Genomic DNA, 12,666 nt, shown 5'->3' with positions numbered 1-12,666 from the left:
CTATAGGTTTTGAAAAATAAAAGGATTTAAAAATAATTGTTTCCCATTGTTAGTATTTTGGGTTCTTTGAGAATGAAGTCTGGAGGTAGAGGAAAGGTTCCATTCTCTGTGTCTGTGTGGGTTCTTTGCCTTGTTTCACTTTAATTTTTATGGATTTCTGCCATTCAAAAATACGATGACAGTCTATATTGTGTTGATAGAGTTGTGTTGGTAGAGAATTAAGGGGCTTAAAAATCCACTTGTAGATAGGAAAATGTTATGTGTAGTTTGGAGCTTTTATAGTGAAGTATGTGTACAGAGAAGGAGTTGCTTCTCCCCACACTCCTGCATTTTGACTGAAGCTGTTGGTTTGTTTAGGTTTGTTTTGAAGATCTGTATTTAAAATACTTATCTGATAGGAATTTACAGATTTATATTACTGCTTTAAGAGTTCTGTTGTAGCATAATTGCTCTGTTCCCTTATTTTATTTTGTGCAATGTATCACATATATTACGCTTTCTTACTGTGTTACCCTAAGTGTTATGGCTAGCTGCATGAACCTAGGTGGTCAAGTGCTTCTACTGTTGAGAACTACAGAAATGTCTGCAGATGCATTTAAACCATTGTGGAAATAACAAGGAGAAAAAATTATATTAAAATAACATGCTTGATAATAGTCAACTAATTATATATTTTAAACATCTGGGGTCAGAAAGGTTTCCATTGTCTAGAAAGTGCGTTTGGTCATTTTAGAGCATGCAGTCAGCTAGCTATAAATGTTCTTTCAGCCCCCAAATAGTATATTGGACCTTACAGCTGCTTAATTTATCATGCCTATCTTAAAAAAAAAAAAAAAAGGCACGGTGGGGGGAACAACATGCTGTTCTAATATTGCCTGTTTGTTCTTAATTCTCCTGTCAATGTTGTTATTTTGAGATAACTGGAATTAAAATGTTCTCTTTAAAAGAAAGCTACTTCTGATGTTGCTCCTATTGCTATATGGTTACCAAGTTCAATGGTTTTCTGTAGTGCTTCAGTTAATCTCACAAATGACTGCCTCAGCTTGCTTTCTCAGCAATGAGAATCAGCTGTTTTAACTAGATGTGTGTGGGCATTTCTTTTGCATCTTGTCCTGGTTTCAGCTGGGATAGAGTTAATTTTCTTTCTAGTAGCTGGTATGGTGTTGTGTTTTGGGTTCAGTATGAGAAGAATGTTGATAACACACCAATGTTTTTAGTTGTTGCTAAGTAGTGTTTATACTAAGTCAAGGGTTTTTCAGCTTCTCATGCCCAGCCAGCAAGAAGGCTGGAGGGGCACAAGAAATTGGGAGGGGACACAGCCAGGGCAGCTGTCCCAAACTGGCCAAAGGGGTATTCCATACCATGTGAGGTCATGCCCAGTATATAAACTGGGGGGGGGGGGGGCTAGATTGCCGCTCGGGAGCTAACTGGGCATTGGTTGGCGAGTGGTGAGCAGTTGCATTGTGCATCACTTGTTTTGTATATTCCAATTCTTTTATTATTATTATCATTATTATTTTCTTCCTTTCTGTCCTATTAAACTGTTCTTATCTCAACCCGTGAGTTTTACTTTTTTTTTTTCCAATTCTCTCCCCCATCCCACTGGGTGGAGGGGAGTGAGTGAGCGAGCGGCTGCGTGGTGTTAGTTACCGGCTGGAGTTAAACCACAACACATCTCCAAAAAGTAGTTTAGAAATAAAATTCCTATTGCTTGACTAAAGAAGTTGATGGGGTTTATGTATGTGCATGTGTGGCTGATGTTGGCAGTTGCACAGCTAAATCTTGGAGCAAGGTCCATGATGAATCTGAGCTGCACGTACAGAGTGCTGTGCTGTAGGAGCTTGCTTTGCTACTTTTAACTAGCTCTTCTTCCAGTGCCCTCTAATTAGCTGCAGGTTTTTTTGTTGATTGGTTGTGGTTTTTTTTCAACAGAGACTTATAAATTAATCAGGAGCTCTGTAGAAAGGGATAAATATTTAATAGTCTGGCCTTTATTTGCTTCCAACAAGCAGTGGTACCTTGCCATGCTTGTTCAGTTTACATTATGTTTGCTGATTTGGAAGAATTCTTGTTGACTGGATTCCCCAACAAGAAGGGAAAACATGAAGCTACGAACACTTTTCCATACTTGTGAGCTTTTAAAAAATTACTTTTAGTATTTCATCGTTATGACTAAACTAAGAACGGTGTATTTTTATGATGCCTAAAATTGCTGCACTTGCAGATCTGGCTTACAACAGAAGCTCCACACATCTGAACTTGCACACGTTTTAAGGGGGTATATTGCAGCGGAGGCGCTCTGTACTGACAACTATTTCCATAGGTGGAATGAAACGCAGGCAAAATCTGGTTAATTCACTGGGCTTCAGCCCCTGAGTGGAGAAAACGGCTTTTCTGACCAGCACCGGAGTTCAGTCATGAGTTGCTCTGAGACTTTCAGTCAGCTGTTTGTCTTCATGATGTTAATATTTGTATGCTAAGAAGTGGATTAAAAATGACCAAATTGAACACCAGTCAGTTGAATAGACCTTAGCTGCGGTTTGAACTGATCCCAATCCAGAGAAGCCCAACACTTCTTTTGGGATAAGGTAGTGTGTATCTGCACAGTGCTTCAAAGAGAGAAACCAAAAATTATGGTGATTTAGGATGGTAAGACTTGGACCCAGTGGAAAGTGTAGGTGTGTGTTGTGGAAGGAGAAATCAGCACATAGTGGTCAGGGTAAAAGAAGCAGCTTTAGTATTAAGAAGATTCTGAGTTAGAGGATGAAATGAAGAGTAATATGGGTTGTCTTGGTGACAGTGTAACCTGCTGACTGTATAGTGGGTGGGTAGGTACAATTTGCTCCTGGATAAATGTATAATTTAAATTCCTTATTTTATCTTAATACTCATATTACGCAGCTCTTTTATATTTATAAACCAGGTTGGCTTTTGGAACTTCCGGCACGTTTTGAAAAACTGTCTGCAGTCATTTATGATAGCATTTTCTCCTTTACTCTTAGGCAGTTTCTTTTACATCCACCCTTGTGCTGAGGGATATTGAATATCTGTAAGTGTTTCTTTTTCATGGCGTTTTGATCCAATAGCTGCCTGGGACATTGAGTGAGGTTCTTGTTTGGTAAATTACTGCTGACATGGGTTTCTGAGAGTTGCTTGCAAATGAGACTTTTAAACTAAGTCCTTTTTTGCTGTTTGGCAGCACAGCACGTGCTTCTGCTTGAAAGTGAGGGGTAGCAATTTCCGTTATGATTTCAGTTGAAATTTTAACAGTTCTTCCTCCAGGTGCACTTGGCCCTTGATACTTCAATGAATATTTTTTCCAAGGCGCCATTTTTCTTGTAATTAGATGTAATTGAGAAAATAGAAACTCTTCTATTTTGTGATACTTAGTGTTTCAAAGCGGGGGGGGGGGGGAGAGTGCAGAAGTGGTGAGGTTTCGTGGATAGTTTCTTTCTCTGCAGAAAACTGTTACTAAGCAGCTGAGAACTATTGTCTGGTGCAGTTAATGGTCTTACTGAATCAGATACTTCCAACAGGAGATGCTTATTCATTCTGCGGTGCTTGAAGGCCTAGCCTACACTAACAAACTGACCTGTTACCAACCTGCGTAGGTGCTGAAACTCTCTTGTGGGTGATGTCGATGAGTCAAAGCCATTTTAGTGCTGCTGTGGAGGATAAGATCTATTTCTTCCTAGCTTTGCAGCCTGTGAAAGTGCTGACGGTGCTGGTGGGACTCTCTGGTGCTTTGGGGGATCCCTAGGAGGGGTGGCCTTTTCCCTGCGGTGGGTTTGGGTTCCACGAGACCTGCAGGAGCAGATCAATACACTGACCAGAAGGTGGGAGGCTTTGGGTGGTGGTGCTGACATGCAAGTCGAGGTAGCTTTTTCAATCATTTATATTTGCACTAAAATGGTAGACTCTTGTGTACCCTTTTTTCTTCCTCCAGCTTCATGTTTCCTGTTGCTGGTGGTTTGGGCCCCCCTCAAGGTATGTATAAAATTAACATTTTTAAGTTCTTTACTTTGTTTAGATACATTAAACAAAATAGTTCTGCACTGATGCTTAGAAGCATGATTATGAATTGAAGTCCATGGCTGGTTTTCCCCTTTAATGCAATACTGGTAAGCTGGCTCTCACAACTATATTTATAAAACTTCCTATGCGATGTCAAAGAAGCAGTATTACCAGAATGCTAGATTAAAGATCTAGGAAAACTGTATCTCCATTTTTAACCTGAATTTGCCTTTAAGATTTTTGTGTTATTTTGAGTGTGGTATTTAACCTCTTTATGCTTCATCTACCAGCTGTGCATACCCATATTGTGTGGGTGTTGCAAGACCTGGTAAATATTTACAAAGCACAGCAAGACCCTGGGACAAGAGTCACAACCTGTGTGGAAAGTATTAATACAATAGGAGAGCCTCAGCCTTAAATTACCTTTGTTCTCATTCCTGTTGCAGTGCTGTTTAATTAATGGAAAATACAGAGAGAACTTGTAGGGGAAGTGGAGAGTTTTCTCATAAAAACTCTCAGGGACTGACTTATGGATTATTCCTGAGAGTGTTGCGTCCCTCCTGGAGTGTTTTTGTGTGTGATGTTCAGTTATGCACAGTTACAATTATCTCACGGTGTGCTGGTAACAAATGTATTAGTGTGTGTCTCCCAAGATAGCAATATATGAGAGATGAAAATACTGAAACAGAATCCACTTGCCTTTATTCAGTGAATTAATGCATTCCAACTTGATTTGTCCAATTTTATTGAAGTTTAGCTTTTACTGACAAATATTGTAACCATTCTAATATATGTAGTGGGCTGATTAACCTACAGACAAGTTATCCAGCTAGATCAGAGTATGAATTTATGTTGTGAAAATGATGAGTTTATTTCCCAAGACTGATCTTCAAAAGCTGCCAGTTTGTAAGGTTTCCCTTTCAAGAGAAATGGACGGTTATCAGCACCAGTCAACCTGGTACATCAAATCTCGTTAATTGTAGATGACCCTTTCAAAAAATCATATGGGAAGAAACCCACAGGGAATCCTTAGGATGGTGGGAGGATTCATCAGCTTAGTTACTGGGAAAGCCCTGTAACGTTTCTTCCTTTAGACTGACCAATATCTAAACTAAGGAAATTCTGTGGCTGCCTACAGTGTAACATATTTTTTTATTTTTTAAACAGTCCAGCAAGATTGAGAGTTTTTTTCCTTTCCTTTGCTGGTTTAGTTTTAAAAAAAAAAAAAAAAAAGAAAAAAGGAAAAAAAAAAAGCTTTAACATTAACTGGAAGCTTACCTTGTTTAATGTTTAATTTTAGGGATGATTCCTATGCAACAACAAGGATTTCCAATGGTTCCTGTCATGCAGTCCAATATGCCAGGCATGATGGGAATGAATTATGGTTCTCAGATGCCCCCTGGACCCATGACCATGCAGGTGCGTGGCAATGAAATGTGGACTAAAATGAGATGCCTTGGTGCTTGTCTGAAAGGTGATAGCTGATGCCATAGTCCTCTCACAACTGCAGTGGGGTAAGAGGGTGGAATTTGGCTAGAAACTGAAGTGTTGGTATTAGTCCGTAGGGGGACATCATGTTTTGTAGTATTCTCTTTGAAGATATTTCTGATAATTTAAAGAATTCTCCAAGTTTTGTTGGGATCTGGATAGAGAGAGTGGGCGAGTTTGGCATACATTACTCACTGTTGTAGAGTAGAGAGAAATGAGGGTGTAGTGCAAGGACAGCCTCAGTACTATTTAAAGTAACTTGGATGTTATAGCCCACTCAAAGATGTCAGAATCTGAACTTCCATTTCATTATATGTGTTATGACACCAAAGTGTAATGAGAGTGATCTCTGAACAGGAAAGGAAACAAAAGCACCAGCGAGGTGTTGAAAAGCTACCAGATGCCACCTGCTCCAAAGTGTTGTTAGTAATAGTATTGAATTGTTAATTAACTATAATTCAAAACTCCCACAACATACCTCTTCTGTATTTTTAATTTTGCTTTGTGCTTTTTCTTCTTTTGCTTTGGTTTAATGTACTTACTGCTAAGGTGGCTGTATTGTGTAGTATTTTAAATGAGACCTTTATAAGCTGGTAAGAAGTGACTGTGTACACAGTCTGATTGATGATGACCAATTCACTGAATTGTTATATCCCTTTGTAACTCAAATGCTGGAGTTAATAGAATTAAGTTTCCTTAGTGTAGGTGGCAATTCATAAACTTTCTTTTTAAACACCTTGTTCTAGGGAGCAAGGAATCTCTTATATGTGCTGTATTTTCTCACGTGACCGGTTTTTCCATTTGTCCTACTTCCTGTGTTTCATTTCTTGCTAAAGTAACATTGTCTTTAACTCTGCTGTTGCTAATTGAGGAATAAAAATGAAATATGAGCAGCTAATATTATGTTTTCTTTCTTTTAATCTTTTGTTTTCTATTTAGCACCATATGTGCTTATGTACAAATTTGCACTTTGCTGAAATTTAATGTTTTGGCATGGCTTCATAGCCAAATTGCTATGTGACAAACTGAATTTATTGTATCTTGCCATCTCCTTGCAATCCCTTCCCTTCCCACCCGGAATTTATTAGATTAATTTTGTAAAATTTATAGTAGGAAGATGTTTTTATGAGAGCTGGTCTAAAAATAATAAACAACTTTTGTTCTCTTCCTACGTATTCTGATACCAAATACAAAATGAATGGTAAGAAAAGTAAATTATTTTCTGGCCCCTTCTATATTAGGCAAGCTTTGCTGCTATAACTGTACCAGAATATATTTATCAGCAAATGTTTCTGATACTGATGCAGTTTATTCAGATAAGTCTCCTCTAGGCTGTTGTCATATACTGTCTCCCTCCATTGACCCCTGGATAAGCTATGTTTGCAAAATGACTAGACCACATTTTGCCAGCATCCGTTGTTGGTTAGGAGTGTGCATGTCCAGCAGGGAATTTAAAAGTATTATGCAATCACATAGAGTACGTAGAAACAAAAACCCCAAGAAAACCCAAAAGCATGGTACTGAACCATATGTAAGCACTATAGGATGCCTGTAACATTCCTGCTCTTGAGGTAGGTTGTATGGATTTAAGTCCTGATTTTTGCGTTTGACCAGAAGACCATCCTGTCTTCTAAAATCCTTTAAGAATTGTAACTCGTTATTGAGAGGGAAGAGTGCCATCTACTGAATGACCAGTGCTTTGTTCTGTAGCAGCTCGTCTGTGCTCAAACACCGATAATCCAACTATTCTTAACGCTCTTCATTTTATGAGATCTACCTAGTTTGCAATTTGGCAAGGTGTAATTGCCGGTGGTTTGGCTTTTTCTATAGACAAAAAAGAATCTTGGAGTTGTATTATTTATTTTGTTCTAGGGTGGCATGCCCTTAGGGCCGATGCCAGCGACTGGAATGCCTTACATGGGACAGGCTTCTTTCTTGGGAATGCGTCCAGCAGCTCCGCAGTACACCCCTGACATGCAGAAGCAGTTTGCAGAGGAACAACAGTAAGTGACACTTTACTGACTCTTGGGAAATTCTTTTTTAAGGGGGAGATGTAGTCTGGAAGGGCGGTAAAAATATTGATAGTTTCTCTAGAAAAGTAGTCCATTTAGGGCTGTAGAATATTGTTGAGATCATTCCATTGCATCTGAAGGCCATCTATGAAGTTAGTTGTGGCTGTCATACAGCTCTGAGAAGAGACAGAAATGTATGCACCAAGCCGTCTGAATTTGAGACAGAAGAAATGGAAAAATCAAGCAGAAGCTTGCCATGGAAATTGTAATGAAAAATTATTTTTAGATTTTTTTAAAATCATTTTTCTTCAGGAAGAGGTTTGAGCACCAGCAGAAGTTCTTAGAAGAAGAAAGAAAACGGCGCCAGTTTGAAGAGCAGAAACAAAAGCTAAGACTCCTAAGTAGTGTGAAACCTAAGGTATGTCCTAAATAGTAAGTGGGGTGTTTATTTCTTCAGGTTTTTTTTAGTGGCTTTTAATGGGATGGTCTCTTTCAACAAGCAATTAAGTGGGGAACTTTATATAAGACATCAGATTATGTCTTGAAAAGTACCTGGAATAGTCAGTCCTTTACATGCTCTTGGTGTAACACAAACAAAGTCTGGTGTTGAAAATGAAATCAGCTTTTGAAAAATAAACCAACCTGGTATGTAATGTTTGGGAACAGATTGAGTTTCTAGAATAGAGAATGTTTGGTTGCTTGTTTTTTAACTTTCGATGAGCTTGAAGGCCCTTATCTGCAAGAATACAAATAGCTGAGTAAGGTTTATGTATTGTTCTTGTGCATAAAGCTATGTCTAAAGACTGAGAAACACTGTTATGGTGTAGTTGGCAAAATAAATGCTTTCTAAATATGGGAGTTATTGCTGATATACTTCAGGAAGGCATTGCTGGAGAAAGAAGCATTTAATCTAACAGCAGGCATTGCTAAGTTTTGTACTGAAGAAGTGTGGATGTTGAAAGAAAACTGAGCTGTTCTGTGAATTTTTCAAAATGTGTTCTGTGGTGTTTCAGACAGGTGAAAAAAGCAGGGATGATGCTTTGGAAGCCATTAAAGGAAATTTAGATGGTTTTTCTAGAGATGCTAAAATGCACCCAACACCAGCATCACATCCAAAAAAGCCAGGTTTGTCATTTTTCTACTCTTCCAACTGAAAATAAAACTCTAATGTTTGAAACCCTCAGCAGGGGGCACTACTTCCAAGAAGTTTTTTTATTTGGTGGTACAAAGGGAGTGGATTAACTGTTTTGTAAAATAGTGTCATTCTAGCAACTGTTTGCTTGGTCAGGTTATGAGGGTGAAATATTAGATATCAGCTTTTATTAGAAGACTTGAAATCTTTAAAAGAAAGCTTAACGTGCTGTGCTTAATGTGAGATATCATGGAAGTTGATAATGCGTTTGTTCTTTTCTAGTCAAAGCATTAAAGTTTTGCAGAGTGCTTTTGAAGCCGAGAAGTGCTGTACAAGTGCTAAGAATGATCAAAACCTTGTATAATGACTTCAGTGTACTGTAACAGCTTACTTGTGTACCGTTGCCTGGGCACGGTCAAACCGAAGCCTTCTGTATTCTCTTCTCAGTAATTACTACATTTGTAACAATTACTGCTAAAGATTTCCTATGAGTTGTAGTATAGTTTGTTCTGTGTCTAGCCTGAAAAAAGTTTATCTAGACAGGCTTTTACCTATATAGGTCTGTACTGTGGATTTGCTCTTTGATAATTTTGAAGTTACAGGTGGTTTCTGACAATTTTCCATTGTCTGTAGATTTGCCCATCCTATGTCAGTTTTGTTAAAATGGGTAACTACGGAAGGGATCAAGCAGAAAATTGCCTAAATGAGAGATATTTCTTTTGTATCCTATGATATATTATTGAGTTTCTAAGGATAAAACATTCCTTTGAGGGAGAAACGTCCCCCTGTGCAGACCCCCATTATGTCCAGCTTAAAATATTACCTCTTGATTTGTTTTGACCCAGTCTGTTTAAAACAAATAGAATACTTTCACAGCCAGTGTTAAGAACCAAGTTTCAAAGTGTTTACATGATAAAAATCTGGGAGAGAAGATGCATGGTTGGAAGTGGCTGCTCAGTTTTACCTTATGTGTTTGTTATACTGACAGTAGTAACTCTTCACATCTCTGTCAAATAATGCATCCACTGCTGTTTCCCCTTGCCCATTTGCTATGTATACCTAGTATTTGCCACTTTTCCTACCTTTCCACCCGTGAACCTTTTTCCTCATCACTTTGCATTGTGTGTTCATTCCATTTTACAGATCATCTCACATCATCCCATTCTGCTGTATCTGTTTCCCACTCTGCTTTTCTTGATGATGAAGAATTTAGTGACTTTATACAAGGGCCTGTTGAAATCCCCAAACTGGTGCCTCAACCCACCTCTCAGCCTTTTCAGCCTTTCCATTCTGCTACTGAGGCTGGGCAACTGCTTTCAGAAAAGGCTGTGGTCCAACCTCTCCCTCCAGCCCAGACTCCAGTGTTATCCATCCTGCATGGTACAACTGGGCAGGTTCCTTATTTTCCTACCTCTGCATCTTCACCCAATATCCGTAAAACAGGTAACTCTAAAGTATCTTTTTTTACATGTCACCTTCTGTCATAGAGCTGCACAGAGTCTTTACTTATTTTGTTGGGGTTTTTTTCAGTCTGGCTGAAAGAAGTAATATATAGGCAATTAAGTAGAAACCTGCTGATCCATGGGAAAAGATGATTTAAGTCCCCTTCTTCCTTCCCTTAGAATTGCACTGTAAAAGCAAGTCATGTGTGGATCCAAAGATTGCTAAATATGCATATGGCTGATCTTAAGTGAATTAAGTCTTGTGTGCTAGCATCTTCATAAGTCTGTGTAGTAGAAAAAGATACAGTTGAGATGGTGGTATAAAAAAATAACCATTATGCTAATGTGGAACACTTGTGTGCTTCCTCTCTTGGAGGCTAAATGGATGTTGGTGAGATTAGTGTGAAGAATTTTGCAGATGTAAGTAGATATTGGACACCTGCTACTGATGCCTAGATGATTATGCAATGGTAATCCTAATACAGAAAATAGTTTCATGTGTTCCTTCTACTTGTTGCTTTTTGTCTGTTGAATTTGTTATGTATGCATGGTAAGTAAAGGGCAGGGTCAGGCTATGAAAGTTTGAACAGCGTGGTGCTATTGGTCTGAGCTGGGACGGATAATCATCTTGATAACTCATCAGTGGTACCAATAATACTTTTCCTTTGAAAGTGTGGGATTGCAATCTGGGTAGTTAATAACAAAATATAAATAATTCCTCCTGCTGTTTATTCAGGCTCTTCCTTGGAGGAGAAAGTCTTAGATAATGGCTCAAATGAATCTGAACAGGAGCAAACCAAACTTAAAACATCCGAAGTTGGGCACAAAGCCTCAGCTGCAAGCCAAGTTCATCCCAGTCTAACCATCAGTGACTGGGATGTTGTAGGTGGACATGAAAGTGGTACCACTGCTGCAGAGGTGCACAAGGCTTCAGAACAAAACATAGCAGTTGAAGAGTGTGGTGAGCAAATGAAACATTTGACAGAATTTGAATCTAATTAGATGCTGCTTGAACGCTAACACTCTGTACACTAATTCTAAGGCCAATCCTGCATAATTTTGCTCTGAACGCCTGCTTGAATAATACGTTAGTGCCTCCTGCTCCTTGCTAAAAGTATAACTACTATGATTTTGCTCTGAACTTTTTCCATGTGAGTTTACTGCTGTAATCACTTTTAACATGTTTGTTTAATCGGGTTTGCTGTTTTAAAATATTCTGTCCTCTTTCTTGGGATAAAAAAAAAAAGATGTGCTTTCTAAAGATTTTTTTTTTTTTTTTTTTAAATTATTTAAGGAAACTTATTACTGAAGTTGGTCAATGTCATGATGGGTTTTCATCTTTTAACTTCGAGGGAATAAAGTCTTGTTAGGTTAAAAGTCTTAGCTAGTTAATACTTGTTTCCCAGACGATTTGCCACTCATATGCATTATGTCTAGAACTATCTGTGCTTTAGGGGTCAAAATTTCAAAAGCTGGACTAGATGAAAACTTTAAGCAAGGTTTAGTTCCAATTTAGATTTTATTAAAGCTGACTATTGACTGTTTGGTTTTGTTTTTTTCCAATCAAAATAGATGCAAGGTCTCTGGTGCACCTTGATTAGTGCTCTGATGTTGTACTCAAGGGTTACATGAAACATGGGCTGCACTGTAGTCAAGTATGATAAAAATACATGTAGTCCTTTGTGTAACCTCACTTTACTGGGGGGTGAGAGGAGACAGAGAAGGGGGAGAAAGCTCCTGGTCTGTAGATAATTGAATCGGGCACTTTCTCAAGCAGTTATTTCTTTCCTAGAAGTACCATAACTTTTTATTAATAAAAACTCATGTGTTCCTCTCAGTTGTTGGATGTGTTGCTTTCAAGTATTTTCTTATCCAATATATTTAAAAAACATTAACGGATGCAGTAGTCTGAATGGATATTTTTAATAAGTGGAGGGGCTTTGTAGTACACAGTAAATTGCTAAAAGTGGCTTAACTTTAAAGAATATACAGCATGAAATAGGAGCTGTTCATTTATTCATAGTTCAGTCAATTGCATTGTTCATTTTGTACAAATTCAATGCAATCTGACACCTGATTAAAAAAAAAAAAAGGAAGGGGCGAGCAGGGAGGGAAGCAGGAAACTACCCTCGTTTAAGATGTGAGACAGAGCGAGTTTAAATACAGCCTGCAGGTGAAGGTGGTGGTGGAAGTGATTATGTAGAGCAACAATAGTTAAGAATAGTTCCAAATGTTTTTAAGGGTGCTTTGAAGGATGAGCTGAAGTACTTCGTGAGGAGTAGAAGTTTAGTAGTTAAGTGACAATGCTGGAAAATGGCAGACCCTTAGTCACCTGGATATTAACAAAGTTTTGAGTAAGACTCTCCCATCTACCAACTAAATATGGCTGAGAATTCCTTTTCACTCCTCACATTATTTGATTTTTAAGGTGCTGAATTTTATCAGAGATTCAAGGGTGAAACGCAAGAATTGGTAGGATGGAAGGGTGGGTAAAGCTGAAGAATAATGAGACTGGAGGAAGTAGCAAATTTATTTTACTTGGCTGGTGAAATGGAAGGAAATGCTTATATTAAAATGT

At 38.3% G+C, this 12,666-nt stretch overlaps 1 protein-coding gene across 1 annotated transcript in view; it reads left to right on the top strand.

The window, feature by feature from the left end:
- SYNRG (synergin gamma) overlaps positions 1-12,666 on the top strand; it is a 44,781-nt gene that overhangs the window by 1,555 nt on the left and 30,560 nt on the right. Inside the window, exons 2-8 of the mRNA XM_075032994.1 lie at positions 3,947-3,987; positions 5,315-5,433; positions 7,375-7,505; positions 7,827-7,932; positions 8,528-8,639; positions 9,790-10,089; positions 10,825-11,049. Of these exons, the coding sequence (XP_074889095.1) occupies positions 3,947-3,987; positions 5,315-5,433; positions 7,375-7,505; positions 7,827-7,932; positions 8,528-8,639; positions 9,790-10,089; positions 10,825-11,049 (1,034 nt within the window). The remainder of the gene's footprint in view (positions 1-3,946; positions 3,988-5,314; positions 5,434-7,374; positions 7,506-7,826; positions 7,933-8,527; positions 8,640-9,789; positions 10,090-10,824; positions 11,050-12,666) is intronic.

Source organism: Buteo buteo, chromosome 7, assembly GCF_964188355.1.
Source record: "Buteo buteo chromosome 7, bButBut1.hap1.1, whole genome shotgun sequence".
NCBI lineage: Eukaryota > Metazoa > Chordata > Aves > Accipitriformes > Accipitridae > Buteo > Buteo buteo.
Note: the sequence above shows the minus strand (reverse complement) of the source record. Positions and strands in the feature narration are given on the sequence as shown.